Below are 17,009 nucleotides of genomic sequence, written 5' to 3' on the forward strand. Positions count from 1 at the left end.
ACAGACATCTTAGCTGGATATAATGATATATGGAGTTCTTTCACACATTCACCATTTCTCTCAAAGGGTACAGTGTACAACTGCTCATCCATAATTTATGTTTCTCTAGGACTCTGGCAATTGTCGTTGTGCTGACCGTATTCACATTCCCAAAAGTGATATTGTCTACCAGCACTCTGTCCCAAATTTCCCACCGTTTTATTGCATTGTTGCCAATTACTATGTCAGCAATGGTGATTTCCTGCGTATCTTATAATATTCTGTGTTGGGGATGCCCTGGAATACCCTGGAATACCCTAAGCCATCCCTGTCGGGACTCCACAGCAATGTCCCCACAAGCATCCTCCATAGCTTGGAGAAGGTTGTTCTGTACATAGGGATTTCTGTCATAGACCTTCCACCGCCATGCTGAGAAGAACTCCTCTATCGGATTGAGGAAAGGGGAGTATGGTGGGAGGAACACATTTGAAGGCACCAATGATAAAACGATCAGAGTCACATTGTGCTTGAGTTCCAGAATTTGAATTTAAAAGTTCAGAAACTTTTTATGTCATAGTAGTTGAGCACAGAGAAAATATTGATGATACGTACACTAGACCCATTCATAGTCTTTATGAAGACACCAAAAGTTATCAGACATTATTGTTTACATTGTCGTAATTGAAGCATGAAAAAATGCTTGCGTGGACTCTGATCTTTCTTTTGTGGGTATTCACAGTAATACAGTGATGAACTTATACTAATTTATTCAACTGAGCATCATCAACATCACTTAAATACTGAAAACTCAAAGAATATACATTATACATCAATCTCAACTTGAATATTATGTCATTTTGTATTATATTATATATTATATTATTATTATATATTATATTATATTATGTCCCTGTCATTTACAGGGAGTTCATCAAAAAAAAAGCTTGACTGAGTGGTCCACAAAACTTTTTTAGACACTGAATATCGTTGTATTTCTGCATGATTAAACTGTCTCTCACATCCTTAGTAATTACTTCAAAACTCCTAAGTCTTGAACATGTACAGTCTCCACCGGTGACGTGATTCATAACACGTTGTTTCTTGGCTTTTTCTGCCTTACTTCCATGTATCTGTCTCTTCTTTGGTTTACCAGTCTGTTGAGGATACGCATCCATGTTGTTTGATCTAGTACTGAAGTTTGCTGAGAGCAATTACTAATGAGATATGTTGAAGAAATTTGACAGTAAGTTAACAATGAAATTCACTCAGCTGGGCGTCTGCCATTACTCAAAGCCTATTGGCTGATTTCGGTCATGTGACTAGACTGTGGTCATTTTCTCATAGTAGGCTGTGGACTCTGATCATTTTTCCATAGCATGGCTTTATTTTAAATGGAAAATTCTGTGACCCTGATCTTTCTATCATCCAAGTACATTTATGAGATCTTTCTTCAATGCTCTATCAACAGCCGTGGATGCACAACTCCAAAAATACAGTTTTGTGACTCTGATCGTTTTTTCAGTGTGGTCTTCATTTGTGAATCTTGGATCATTCATGAACCATTTCCGGACCAGAACAGCATGGTGGAAGCGTATGTTGTCCCAAACAACAACATAACAAGGCTGCACTTCTCTCTGGACATGTTGGAAAAGAGCTTCCCATAGGACATCCAGAAAAGTCAGAAGACATTGAGGATTATATGGGCCAAGAGTATCATGGCAGTGAAGGAGTCCAGGGTTGCTACTGGCAATGTGGCAGAAAGGTTAAATAGTGTTTATAGACTAGGGTACATGGTCTTTCTGCTGGGAATTGGCAAAATGGATTTGTGAGGATGGCTTACTCTACCAATTTATGCGTGTTAGCAATTGAGAAAAACTGTAAATCATTCCGAAGCCGTCCTCTTTTGCCTGTTTGGTAACGAGCCTAAAAACAGGACATTTGAGATTGCAATCAGCTGTGTTTGGAATGATCAAATATTCTGCTAAGATTTTCTATATATTTCAGTCTGGCTATAGCAAAAATGCATAACATTTGCCATCATTCTGTTTTGAATGTGTTTTTAACAGTTTTGGGAACAGTGTGATAGCATTTGAAAACATGTGCTGAAAAATGTATAGTTTTGCAGGTGGTGGACTATGAATGAGAAAAGAGTTAATGGATTTCGGAGAATGTGGTCATTGAATACATTTTGTGTGACAGCAATGAAAAATTATTCATAGTTTGGTCCACATACACTTCTGTTTCGATGACTGTGTGAACAGTTTTGACAGTGTGACTTTAGTTTTGACCAATCCATGTTAGCAATTGAAAAACTGTAATAATAATTAAATTCTGCATTTACATTAACATTGTATTTGCTTTACTTGTGCTTATAATCACATAGTTATAGGATATGTAGTCTAAAACAAGTGTTCTGGCTTTTTGTCTTGTTTTGTCATATTTAAATTACATATGACTTATAGTAGATCAGTGACGTGCGGTGAGGTTCGTGGCTGGGGAGGCACTGACTCTGTCAAAGTCAAATTTACAAATATATGAATTCAACAGAGTAGCATAAATTCACCATTCAACTGGCTGCTTGTACACTGACTACTGCTTATGTTTCATATCCCATATCAGCATTCTTTACACACACATAGGTAAGGTACATATTTGGCCAAAGAAGAAGGTTAAATTTATAGCGGCTCATTTGCTCTGCACCCTCCATGTGTTCTTAATTTGCCATCACAATTCCACAATTCATACTCATTCAATACAAATGAAAGTATATACAGTCCACAACAAAGAGACAAATGTAGTTTTATACTTTAAAATAACTTTTATTAAAATAATTTTTTTCTTATCTTGTTTTATATAATTTTTTTTGTTATTATTAAAAACGGCTGGCCTTTTATTTTTGTCGTGGACTGCATAGATAGCAGTGTATGCATGGTCTTACCTTTACATGAAATGAAGTCCATTCGCCTATCCTTCTGGACAAACATCTCTATGACTTTGGTGTAAAAGTCCTCTTTATCTTCTTTTAGTCTGCGGCATTGGTCTTCCATTATTTATCACTTCCAGTTTTGATTGAAATTCCAATTTTGAGAAATGTTTGAGCTTTTATATATATATATATATATATATATATATATATATATATATATATATATATATATATATATATATATAATCTTCCATTTTCACAGTCAGGGCAAAAAATAAAAATAAGTGGACTAATGCAGTGCACTTGACATTCTCTACTTGACTTTTTTTTAGCTAGCATATTACCCACAATGCCATTTGTCTGTAATACGTGAAGAAGAATAACAGCAGAACAAGCCCGTATGCTCACACACGCCCCCTTCAGTGAGGCAGAGGTACTGTCTGCCTCCCCTCCCGCTTTTTCACTGCGGCTTTATGTCAGATCTGCAAGACTAATAAGTTATACACATATGTGAAATACATGACTTAGACTATGGAATGTAAGGACATATAATAAAAGTGTGTACAAACATTACATTGGTGACATACAGAGAGATCAATTGCACGTGCTCAAATTGAGCAAAACAAATGAGCAGCTCAATCCAGTTTGTGAGGGATTGCGCAATCCGAGAGGAGGCTCAGCTCGTCGCTGCCTCCCTTCACGTCTTTCCCCCGTATTTAAACAGGAAACTACACAAATTCAGCGATATTGACTATAAAAATCATTGGAATGATTGTCATACAATAATTACATTTCTATCACAGATCAGTGGACAAATATTTATTTATTCTTAATCATTATTTGTTTTTTACATTTCGTGATGACATAGGGGAGGCCTCCCCTGACCGCACGTCACTGTAGTAGATTAGTTTTTAAATATATAATGGAAATAAAAGCGTGGAAGGTGTTATAAGTGAAATGTCTCCCTCTAGTCTTAATATGAAAAATCGCAACTGAACGGAATAAGTGGTTACGTGAGGCATAAGCCTGACCTCTAGTGGTTAAAAACAACCGTTACAATTACATTGATGTTGATTTTTTTTATTATTATTTGGAAGACGTTTTTATCAAAGTGGCTTAAAACGTGAAGCAGAAACATTGACCAAAAAACGAAAATGATAGAACTTATAGAAGTGCAGCAAATCCCCAATCTAATTTTCACCAAGAAGTTCAGATAGTACACACACACACTCACACACACACACACACACACACACACACACACACACACACACACAAACACACACACAAACACACACACACACACATACAATTCAACACAGGGGTTGTAACTAGAGATGCACCGATACAAAATTTCTCAGCCGATACCAATAACCGATTATTCAGTGATATCGGCCGATACCAATACCGATAGTTCTGCCTTTTATGCCTTCTTTTAAATTAATAATAATTAATACCACAATTCTGAAAGAAATGCAAATAAAAACTTTATCCTCTCCATTTCAACAAGTTGTTTCACAGTAACTGGTCTCATTAACAGAAAACACATTACTCACATTAACTAAATTCTGAAGATCAAGCAGCACGGCAACAGAAAGATTTAGACTTGACACCAAAACTCCCGCTTCACTGCTGCTCACTTCCGGTGTAAAATTTTAGCAGTGCAGAGATTACAGAGCTTTCAAACATCTTTACACACAGCACAAAATTGATATGTTTTCCCGCCCTCTTTTGATTGACAGGTTATAATCGGCCCTGATCATCGGATGTTTCTAAACTATCGGCCGATGGCCCACAGCGTGGAAAATAGCCTTTATTGGCCTTATATAGCCTTATTATTATCAGCCAATACATCGGTGCATCTATAGTTGTAACCAATGCTAGTCACAAAGCTATGACGGATGCAGCTTTAAAAGTCTAAGATCAGTTATTAAAGAGTGCAACATGTGGACCTATGTGCAACAAGAATCACATCAACAAGTAACAACACACTATATCATGTCTGACATTTATGGATGAACTCACTTTAAACACTCATATGCACAATATGATCAATAATGTCCTATAATTGTCACACAAAAAATTGCATCATGGTGCAAGAGAAGATTACTCTCAACTAATATCAATGTGTCTGTGGTTATTATTTAATTAATGATTGTAATAAATAATTACTTTAATAAAAGTAAGCCTAATTTACTGGTCACTTGAAAAGAAAGGGGCTCACCTACACCTCAGTGACTAAAAAACAAGTATACAGTAAATAATGTTAACTGTAATCTAACTGAAGTTTTATCTAACTGCAATTTTAAAATTAGATTGCTGATGTTAATATAAAGCAGTGTTTTAAATCTACATCTAGTGGGAGGTAGGTTTAGGAATAAAAAGATATAATTGGCCAAATTAATTATTACTATGGTACATACAGTATTTGAGAGCCCCTGATATAGAGAAAGAGAAAAATAGCAGCTGTTCTTACCACAAGATGGTACTATAGGTAAATAACCTCCCTCATAATTTCCTCTGCTGATAAAACCACACTTTGTGTCTGTGCCATTTCCCTGTACTTTGATGAATCGGCAGTTTGCCGTTTGATAAAATTGCAGTAACTGGCATAAACATGATTTAGCATGATTTATTATATTATTATACCACTGACAGCTTGCAAAGTTCACAGCACACAGTTAACGTGCAGACGTCGAGTTCAATAATTAGTGCTTACTGTACTTTGTATATATAATTAATAGCTTATGCAAAAATTTGTCTGCATGGGTAAGAGAAAAAATATATATATTTACATATCTATCTAGCTATTTTAGGTGACATTTTCTCATGGATACAGTACTTACAGGCATGTCCATAAGTATTTGTATTGTATAATTTTTTTATTATACAATTTAAAAATATATATATATATATTGTATAATTTGTATTGTATAATTTTGCCTCTGTACACCACCACAGTGGATTTGAAAAGAAACAATGAAGATGTGATTGACGTGTAGACTTTCCCCGTTAATTCAAGGGGTTTAACAAAAATATTGTTATTTTCTGTCCGTCCATTTAACAGGCTCAAAAAATAATTGGACATGCTAACATAATCATAAATATTAGGATTATTTTTAATACTGGGATGCAGATTCTTTGCAGTCAATGATGTCCTGAAATATATAACCCATGGACATCACCAAATGCTGAGTTTCCTCCTTTGAGATGCTTTGCCTTTACTGCAGCTGCCTTCCATTTCTGCTCGTTTGTGAGTCTCTCTGACTTCAGTTTTGCCTTTATTAAGTGAAAGCATGCTCAGTTGAGTTGAGGTCAGGTGACTGACTCGGCCATTTAAAAACATCACGTTTGTTTGCCTAAAGAAGCTCTTGGGTTGCTTTCACTGTATGTTTTGGGTCATTATCTATCTGTTCTATGAAACACCATCCTATCAGTTTTGCAGCATTTGAATGAATCCGAGCAGAAAGTAAACACTTTAGAATTCACCCTGCTTCTCCTATTAGCAGTCACATCATCAATAAACACCAGTGACTCAGTTCCACTGGCAGCCATACATGCCCATGCCATAACACTATCTCCACATGTTTGACAGATGATATGGTATGCTTTGGATCATTTTGGATCCTTTCTTCTCCATACTCTTCTCTTCCTATCATTCTGGTGCAAGTTAATCTTGGTTTCATCTGTCCAAAGATCATGATCCAGAACTGGGCATGCTTTTTTGGATGTTTCATACTGAAGTCTAATCTGGCCCTTCTGTTGTTGAGTGTTACCAGTGGTTTGTATCTTGATGTAAACCCTCAGTTATTTACATTCATGAAGGCATCTCTTGATCATCGACTTTGACAATGATACACCTAGCTCCTTGAGAGTGTTCTTAACTTGGCTAGATGTTGTGAAGTGGTTTTTCTTCAACAAGGAAAGAATTCTGCGATCATCCACTTTACAGTAGTTGTCTTCCATGGCTTCCAGGTCTTCTAGTGTTGCTGAGCTAACCATTGTATTCTGTCTTTTTAAGAATGTACCAAATTGTTGATTTGGCCACTCCTAAAGTTTCTGCTATCTCTCTGATAGGTCTGTTTGTTTGTTTTTTCAGACTAATGACGGCCTCCTTTATTTGGATCAGTACCTCTTTGAACTGCATATTGAGAGTTCCCATGAACAGCTACCAAATGCAAATTCAACGCTTGGAACTCCAGACCTTTTATTTCCTGAATTTTTCATGAAATAGCCTGGAAACAGGCCACACATTAAACTGCTTGTCAGTCAAGTGTCCAGTTATTTTTGATCCTGTGAAAGGGACTGTGTAAAAAAAACGGCTGTAATTCCTAAATGATTAATGCAATATTTTTGTTAAAACCCTTGAATTAAATCTGACATTTTGATTGTTTCATTTCCTTTGTGCTTCAAATCAATTGTGGTGGTGTACAGAGGCAAGATTACAAAAATTGGGTTACTGTCCAAATACTTATGGATCCAATAGTACCTAAGGATACAGCATGTATTCCATCCACCCATCCAATTTCTGTACCGCTTATCCTACACAGGGTCGCAGGGAGCCTGGATCCTATTCCAGGGAACCTGGCACAAGGCAGGGGGCTTTCATTATTTGTCTGTTTGTTTGATTGTTTTTTGTTTTTTTTAAATCTTTTTTTAAGACAAGTAAAAATGCTGTAAGACTCACTGAAAATTATGTATTAGTAATTCACATGCAATCTGATTTGGGGAAAGTTTTGTTATATCATCATGCTCCAATCTTAGAAGTGTGACAAATTAGGCATTAAAAAAATAATTATAACAAAAAAGGAAACATCCAGAGATTGCAGAAGTTAGCTGAAGCTAGCTGTTCCTTCAGTGTTTCCTCCAAAGCCATGCCACCAAAAACACATGCAGCTACTTCATGTAGAAGGCCTGAATGGTACCTCTGAATGTTTTGTTATTAACACATTTATAACAAAAGATCCTCATAAAATGTCAAGTTTAAACCTGAGTGTAGACTGTGTTTAACAGTGATTTACAAAGAACAGCAGAGAACCACAATCAACCTGTTTCCTTTCAAAGGGAACTTTGACACTGTGTTTAGCATAACAATATGGTGAAGCGCCTCTCGCGTGTGACCGCATCTGAAGCTTGTGTAAAATCATGCCTATTTATAGGCCTGCCATGATCAGGTGACGTGGCAATTAAGCGCGTCGCGTGATATAAATATGGCACCTGTGAAACGCGCCATCAGTTTTTATTATCTTCAGCGAAACATTGCATGTCGGTTGTTTGTGTAAAGAAACAAAAAGGACGCTTAATTTCCTCGCTATGTTTTCTAAAATCTCAGAACTTTTCTATCCATTTAAAAAACAAAAGAGAAGAAAAAAAAGGAATAAGCGAGAGAGGTAAAATATGAGTGAGAGAATTCAGGAAGTGTGTTCTGGATTGCTCCCGTTTCATCATGGGCAATAGTGCACACTTTCTGGGTGAAGTGTCTTGGGATGTAGCATGCGATGGCAGCCTCAAGAGGCTGCACATGGTAATGCCTACATTAAGCAGCTCGGCTCGCGACTCGCGCTTTTCTCAGAAGCCGAAGCGAGTTGGGTTTCAGAGCCTCGTGGATCTGGGCCGGCTACTAGCCGTCTCAGGTTCGGGGAATCTTTTATGGATCTGGAAGAGGAGCCGGCGACGAGCGCTGCTCTATCTCTTGCTCTGTCTTCCGGGTTCGGCTCTCCGCTGGATTTTGGAGCTCACGTCACGACTCCTCCTTCCACTATGGAAAGCCAAAAAGGTGGGGGGGATTGGGGGACACACAAAAATCCTAGTAATAATTCCTCTCTGACTCCGAGGAGCCAGAAGGATGTGCTAAAAACTGAGCAGCATATAAAGAGCTACTTGAAGTGATTACTAAGGCTGGATGAGCCTTTTTTTTTGTGAAAGTAAATCCCTCACACTGCAGAAACTCCCCTTTCTTTCAGAAGTGCATGGCAAAATATCAGGCTTCTGGGGGAAAACTATGCATAAACCATATTTATAACCCCACAATGTTGGATTATTCGGCCATTGTGGGGAATGAATGGCATGGCTATTTAGCTGTGCTGAAGGTGGAGGAGGCACTTGCGAGCTACCTCTCTCCATCGATGGCAGGTAATCGGGGGGCCGGCTTTGCCATCCAAGCCACCGTGTAAGGCCACCGTGGCATTGGTGGGCAAGCCCTATGCAGTAGTAGTCTTGCTTATGGGTGACTGCAGACAATGACAGTGTCGCAGGCCTACCAAGCAGACCTGCTGAGTGAGCTCGACATATGGCGGCATTCAGCCAGTTCCTTCCCTGTTGTCTCGAGTTCACCCGAGCATCCATGAGTGGAGCCCAGGCCAGCACTAGTGCAAGGGAGACCCAGAAGGCAAGTATGGCAGCCTGCCAACCCCCGCAGACAGCCAGGGGAACTGGGCGGCCACAGTTGTGGCCTGCTATTAGGCCTGATCTGAAAATGGTCATAAAGGCCAAGCAGGCAAAGAAGAGCGGTCCTGAGGGGCCGTGGAGGGACGTATCAGGGAACATGAGGTTGTTAGGGCAGTTATCCCCCAGTGCTACTGTAGGGCCTCCCCTAGCCAAGGCAGTCCCGAGTTTTCAGTGTTCTCTGGTCAGCGAGCTGTCACAGGGCAACGAAAATCTGATGCTTTCCCTCCAATAGAATGTGGAATAGTTAACGTCACTAAAAGACAATCTGGAAACTACTGCCAAATGTGCCTCCATTGGTTCTGTCTACCGTAGAAAAGAGTTACTAAGTCCAGTTTATAGCTCGACTGCCCCAGTTCAGAGGTGTGCTCACCACAGTAGTCAGCACAGACCAGAGCCCGACTTTAGCACAGGAAGTAAGATCCCTCTTGGACAAAGGGGCCATAGAACATGTACCCCGTTCCCTGAGGGAGGGAGGTTTTCAAAGCCATTATTTTCTGGTCCGCAAAAAATAGGTGTATGCGGCTAATTTTAGATCTGCGTCATCTGAACTGTACTATTCGGACAGATTCAAGATGCTGACGCCCAAACTTAATGTTCCACAGATTCAGTTTGAGGACTGGTTTGTGATGATAGATCTAAAAGGTGCATTTTTTCCACAGAAATATCGCTAGCTTTATCCCCTCGCATCTTCACAAAGTGCATGGATGTCACTCTGGCGCCATTGTGACTCCAGGGCATCCGTGTACTAAACTACCTGGATGACTGGTTAATTCTAGCATGATCCAGGGAACTGGCGGTTCAACATCGAGATATTGTTCTCGCCCACATGAAGAGCTTGGGGTTCAGGTTGAACCTCAGAAAAGTATGCTTTCCCCATTGCAGTGGACAACTTTTCTAGGGGTTGTAAGGATTCTACTACTATAAGGGCGTTTCTATCCCCAACATGCTTTTCCCCCCATCGCTCTGCTCCCACAAGTTCTAGCAAGAGTTCACCAAGAGAGTCTATGTGTACTGCTAGTAGCACCTTATTGGCCTGCTCGAATATGGTTCTCAGAGATAATATCCCTGCTAGATGGCACTCTTTGGGAGATTCCCATCCGCAGGGATCCACTGTAGACCCAGTGAACTGCGCAACAGCTACAGTCCTGGAGTTCTTACAAGAACGTTTCTCAGCGGAGTGGGCTCCTTCTACAATCAGTGTTTACGTGGCCGCCATTTCGGCCAGCCATGCCCCTGTTGATGGAGCCTCTGTGGGGCAACATCCTCTAACTTCGAGGTTCATGCGTGGTGTCAGGCGGCTGAGACCGGTCTGTAGGGCACGCATACCTTCCTGGGACCTTTCTGTCATCCTGGAAGGTCTGTCAGGGGCCCCATTTGAGCCCTTAGAGTCAGCCTCTGAGAAGCTTCTGATTCTAAAGGTAGCTCTTCTGCTGGCCCTTACATCTGTCAAGTGAGTAGGAGATCTACAAGCTCTCTCTGTTGCCCCTTCCTGCCTTGACTTTGCCCCTGGCTTAGCCAAGGCCTTCCTGTATACTATGCCGGATTACATTCCTAAGGTTCCTACATTGGCTGCCCATCCTGTGGTGTTGTAGGCTTTCTGCCCTCCTCCATTCCTCACATCAGAACAAGAGAGAATGCACCTGCTGTGTCCAGTAAGGGCTCTCTGTACTTACGTCCACCGCTCCGGCCAGTGGCGTAAGTTGGAGCAGCTGCTGGTCTGCTTTGGCGGCGACAGTAGAGGTGATGCTGTGTCAAAGCAGCTCATCTCTAATTGGATAGTGGAAGCAATCTCTATTGCTTATGAGGTGTGCGGTCTCGCTACGCCTCTGGGCATGAGGGCTCATTCCACTAGGGCGGTCGCCTCCGCGAAGGCTTTGTCCAAAGGGGTATCCTGACAGGATGGGTGTGCTATTGCAGGGTGGTCTTCACCACACACATTCATTTGTTATTACAGCCTGGATATTCATTCCACCCCGGGCTCGAGTGTCTTGCAGTGACCCTCGGGCTTGGGTCTTTTTGAACAGGCCGTACCCTCAGTATGACGGAGTGGGTATTCTCGTTCACATAGTGTTATGCTAAATGCAACGTCAAAGTTCCCTTTGAAAGAGAACATCTGGGTTACGCATGTAACCCAGATGATGTAACCCAGATGATGTTCCCTGAGAAGGGAACTAGACGTTGTGTAGCTTTGTCATACCAGGGCAGGCCTGTGAATTGCGTCTTCGCTTCAGATAATAGAGGCTGATGGCGCAGTTCACAGGTGCCATATTTATATCACGCGACGCGCTTAATTGCCACGTCACATGATCATGGTAGGCCTATAAATAGGCATGATTTTACACAAGCTTCAGATGCCGGTTGTGCGCGAGAGGTGCTCCCCCATAGTGTTATGCTAAATGCTTCCCTTCTCAGGGAACAGGGTTACATGCGTAACCCAGATGTTTTTTGCCCTGTATCCTGAAATGTTGAATTGTTTTGTTGCCACTGAAGCAGAAACTACTTTATTGTGGATTAGTTTATTTAGATGTGATCATAAATAAAGATCTTTGTGGAAGTGGAATGTCATCATTGTTGACAGGTCATAAGTCTGCTGTGCATATCCTGCATTCATTTGGTTGATTTATTGATTCTGCAATGCTAATGTAAAAGACGTGAGCAGTTTGTGAAACAACACAAAGGTGCTTCTTGTTGTCAGTAGGGTGAGAAACAGGGCCGGTCCTTCCAATAGGCGTCATAGGCACCCACCTAGGGCGTCACCATATTTGGGGTGCCGCCCCCACGCCATCCTACCGAATTCAAAACAGTACCAAAGCACATTTAACTCTCCTCATGTCTTTATTACCTCAGAAAAGTTTGTTTGGTCAAACTGGTTTGTTGGTGCCCCCAGTATAAATAAACGGCAGTGTGTCTAAGGCTGTATAGCGTGGTGAGGGGTGACGTCATTTTGTACCAGATCCCGGAAGTTAGCATCACACTGGTTCCTTCGACAAAAACCCAATAGAATTTTCCCATAGGCTTTTGGATTATCACAGAAAATAAGCTCTGTGATCAAGAAATGTTTTCAATACTAACACGTTTTGTCCATCAAGATAATTTTCACACATGAACACAACTTTTAAGTTTGAAGCCTAAATACAATTGCCAGAAATAAGCAGCTAACCGTATGTTATAAATAAACTATACCACAGTCACATGACTTAAATCAACTAATCAAATAGTAATATATTATAATCAAATAATATGGATTTATTCACATTTCTTGCTCATGTTGCACTTTTTAAAAAAACATTCCATGTGTTTATACAGGCATCTCTTTTGGATAATTTTTATTTGGGGAATAAATAAGTTTTATTTTGATCTAGTTTTTATGAACGTTTTTTTTTTTTTTTAAATACATATGTTTGATAATTGTGCCTCTAAAGCTTATTATTATCATATATGTTTAAATGATTGTATACTCTGGGGGACAAAAAACAAAAAAAACATTGTCTAACTACAATAGAAACTGACAAAAACTATTAAAATATTTCAATATTTTGAGCTTGTGTTCACCACAGACCTTATTTCAGGCTTTTAACCGAAATCGCATTCAAAAAGCCCATGGACTTCGGGACGATGGAACCTGAAGGGCTAAAATGCTAACTCGTTTCTGGGTTTTGGCGTGCAAAATGATGTCATCCCTGCGTAACATGACACTCATCACCGGTGGGTTATTTTGTTTTTTTGTTTTTTTTTATAAATAAAATGAAAAAGTAAGTTACATTATACTTATTAGTCATCACCATTGGTGTATCTGTGATTTCAGTATCAGTGATTTAGCTTTTTTACAGCATTATCATGGCATAATTTTTATGCCAATACTGCTTACATAAAATCTTAGCACTTGCTTATATTTAACATACAATAAGGTAAATTTGTGTTTATATTCTTTTTGTGGTTGTGCCTATCCACAATGGCTATTTATTTTTTAAAATTTGTTATATTTAATTATTTTTATTATTGAAGTAAATAATATATTATTGAGTATGAGAAATGAGTGCTGTATATTTTTTTCTGTATGTGTGTGTGTGTGTGTGTGTTTTGTTTGTTTGTTTGTTTGTTTGTTTGTTTGTTTTTGGGGGGGTGATGATGAATCACAACAAATGGGCTAGGACCTGCACTGGCAAGAAAACTCTACTTTCCTTTGTCATTATGAGATTGGTTTAATGGCCTGATATACCAAACACTTTCTCAACGTACACATTATCAGAGTCTCCACAGGTCCAGATGCTTCTGGATTGATCTTGGTGTGCAAAATTAGAGGATGTGGTTAAAGAAGCTCTGCCAGTTTCAGTGATGACATGTCCCCCTAGTGGACAGAGTTTTTAATCCTGCAGATGTACAAAAGCTATCCATTCAAGTATAAGAAGAATGCTACTTCCATAGCTGCTATGTCTGCATGCATACATGTAGTCATGTGTCAGGGGTGCCAATAGTAATGGTGCAGATTAACACCCCACCCCAGGGAGTTTTTATTCTAGGGGTCGCTGGAATTGACCCTATATTCTTATCCCTTTTACAGTGCCACTTAAAACTCGAAAATTACTAAAGCTATCAATCCTTACTTGATGATAGCACGTGTGTATGCACACACATACACACACACACACACACACACAGCTGTGGTTCTGTTTAGTCTCATGTCTCCTAAGGGAACAGAGATTGTAGCATCTGCATCTGGGTACATCAGATTATGCCTCACACACACAAGCACACACACACACACATATACACAGAGAGAGAGAGAGAGAGAGAGAGAGAGAGAGAGAGAGAGAGAAAGAGAGAGAGAAACTTTCTAAGGCAAATGAAATTTGTCCTGTAGTCTAACAAGAGGAGCATGGGATAGTTGACAACCACTACTCCTGTAATGCAATACATTCACAGATTCAAGTCCTCCTTTTACAGTAACTCTTACTTCTGCAATACAGGTTGTTCCAAACATGGTTATCTGGGTACATCTAAGCTTTGTGCTGCCCAATGAAGTGTCCTGATGTTAATGTTCTCACAAGTGGATGAACCGAATGTGATTTGTAACACAGTGCTTTATCAGGCTGAACCATGTGCTGGCCTGTTCCATACATCTGCCACAACAAAGGACGTATAAACCTACTAAATGCATAAAGGTACAATCTGTTTTGGACACGACTCTTAGTGGCCTGGCCAGTCAGGCAAACAGAAACTGTTAAGCAGAACCAGAGTTTCACACTATAACATTTATTTTTAAAGGTTAGGGTTAGTTAACTTTAAGAGGTTAAGTAATGTACATATTTTCGAGAATGTCCAATAATCTGCAATTACATAGCTACAGTATATATATATATATATATATATATATATATATATATATATATATATATATATATATATATATATATATATATAATATATATATATATATATATTTCCTCATTTGTAAGTCGCTCTGGATAAAAGCATCTGCTAAATGAATAAATATAAATGTAATTGTTAATATATATTTTTCATTATCTTTGTACATTATACATGTAATATTATCAAATAACATCATTATATAAATGAGATAACTATAATACACAACTACATAGAGAGAAATATGTCATATTTAACAACTATAGACAATAATAATAAATTACCTCTATAAAATATTAAACTAAATATATGTAAATATAAAAATATATTTTTTAAAAACTAATTATATAAATATATGCTTACATAGTTGTAGATAAATGTGTAAATAATCACCTACATGAGCTTTATATAATTTTACAAATACAGTACAATGCAATGTACAAATAACTATACAAATACAGAAACTATATTACATGTTAAATGCATTATACTACAGTATAAGTGATAATGTAATTATGTGTAATGTGTACATCTTTGCGTGCAGAAAGTAATGCATGGAACTCCTCGGACTCTAGGCACTAGTCATGTCATCCATTCTTTTTGACAGTTCAGCTCCATTGTTACATTAACACATCCCTAACAATGTGTGTGTGCGTGTGTGTGCATGTGTGTGTTTGTTCCTACCTTTGTTGAGCGTCCCCGTCACCAGTCTGTGCACGGATACAGCGAACTTCACCAGTCCATGTTTACAATGCTTAGCACAGGCAGACATCTTCACCTACACACAGGGTCAACAAGGGTCAAAAGTCAAGGCTAGGGTCAGGAGCAGTGCAGTAGAAGATTAATTTAGTCCAAAAGTGAAGGGTAGCATTGACCTAATCAGCAAAATCAGGGCATAGGGAAACACAATGGCAGTCAGGAGTGTGAATATAAAAAGATCAAGAAATACTGGAAGAAAAATGACAGAGAGGAAAAAAGTCTAAACTGAAGAAAAAGAATTAGAAAAAAATGTGAAAAAGAAGAAAGAGAAGAGTTCTGCTGTACCAGAGTCAATCTTCCAGTGTATCTCTGGTGAAAAGACAAAAAAGACAAAAATTTCTCTCTTTGTTTCTTGATGCCGAGGCAAGAAGGAAAGAGTGAAGAGGAGAAAGTCCAACTTTTTTCAGTCAAAAGTGCAAATGGTAATAAATAAATGTGGGAATTCCAGAGAAGAAAAGGAAAGGGAAATATCCAACAGGATATTTTAATATAGATTTCTTCTCTTTTTGTCTTTTCTTCGTCCCTGATCTCTTTCCCTCTCTCTGTGCCGCAGTGTTCCAATTTCAGTACTGCTGTGTGTGTCGACAGCTCCCTCTGAGGAAAGACAGCCCATTACTGATGCTCCTGCCTCCTGATATATGCTCTCTCGCGCTCTCTCTCTCTCTCTCTCACTCTCTCTCTCTCTCTCGTGCTTCTCTGCTTCCTTTTCATTCTGTCACTTCTTTATCATTCAAGTTTATAGCCATACACACAATAATTTTTTAATACCTAACACACACACACACAACATCACATTCTCTCACTGTCTCGTGCAGTCATGGATGTGTCTCACTTTATTTCTAATATAATCTCCCTGGTTTTCTGCTCTTCCCCTCCCTTTTTAGTGCTCTGTATTTTACTAACACTTTTGCGGGCTGCAGTTCGTTTCTCCTCTGCGCTCACAGTATTCAAATATATCTCGAAAGAGCAATCTCATCAGAGACACAAAATGAAATACAGTAAAAACCAAAGGTGTTAAAGCAATGAAGACTGATCCTGAACAAAGCTGCTTAGCCTGTTGTTTGAATCAAATATGTATGTCTAAGGAAATGTAAAAGCTGGAAAGCATTGTCAGCAAACAGGTATGCAGCTAAGGACTGGTACAAATATTGTATGAAATGTTTGATCCTAGGTTCCACGTCCATCATGAAATAAATTCAGTTCTCTATGAAGCGTCTGTGGCTTATTTCCCTAGGCACAATAACTATGTGGAACACTTATTTATATGTGGAGTCCAGTGTATATATTTAGAGGAGATCACAGATTCTCGTTTGAATGACAGTTTTGTCTGTTCACAGCCCGCTAACCTTAGATTTCCTGTGAATAGGACAACAGAAAGAAATTCTATGTTAGACTGAATCACATTTACCGAGATATTATTCCAATTTTCCAGATCCATACAGTATACACTGGCCACCTTATTACGAGCAACTGTACACCTGCTCATTCGTGCAATTATCCAATTAAGCAATCATGAGGCAGCAGTACAAAG

At 39.1% G+C, this 17,009-nt stretch overlaps 1 protein-coding gene across 1 annotated transcript in view; it reads right to left on the reverse strand.

Annotated features, from left to right (window-relative positions):
* LOC108275152 (Kv channel-interacting protein 1) overlaps nucleotides 1–15,497 on the reverse strand; it is a 62,194-nt gene extending 46,697 nt beyond the window's left edge. The window contains exon 1 of the mRNA XM_017485767.3: nucleotides 15,404–15,497. Within this exon, the coding sequence (XP_017341256.1) occupies nucleotides 15,404–15,491 (88 nt within the window). The 5' untranslated portion in view covers nucleotides 15,492–15,497. The remainder of the gene's footprint in view (nucleotides 1–15,403) is intronic.
* Nucleotides 15,498–17,009: the final 1,512 nt, after the last annotated feature.

The sequence above is a fragment of the Ictalurus punctatus genome, chromosome 14 (genome assembly GCF_001660625.3).
Source record: "Ictalurus punctatus breed USDA103 chromosome 14, Coco_2.0, whole genome shotgun sequence".
Classification (NCBI taxonomy): Eukaryota; Metazoa; Chordata; class Actinopteri; order Siluriformes; family Ictaluridae; genus Ictalurus; species Ictalurus punctatus.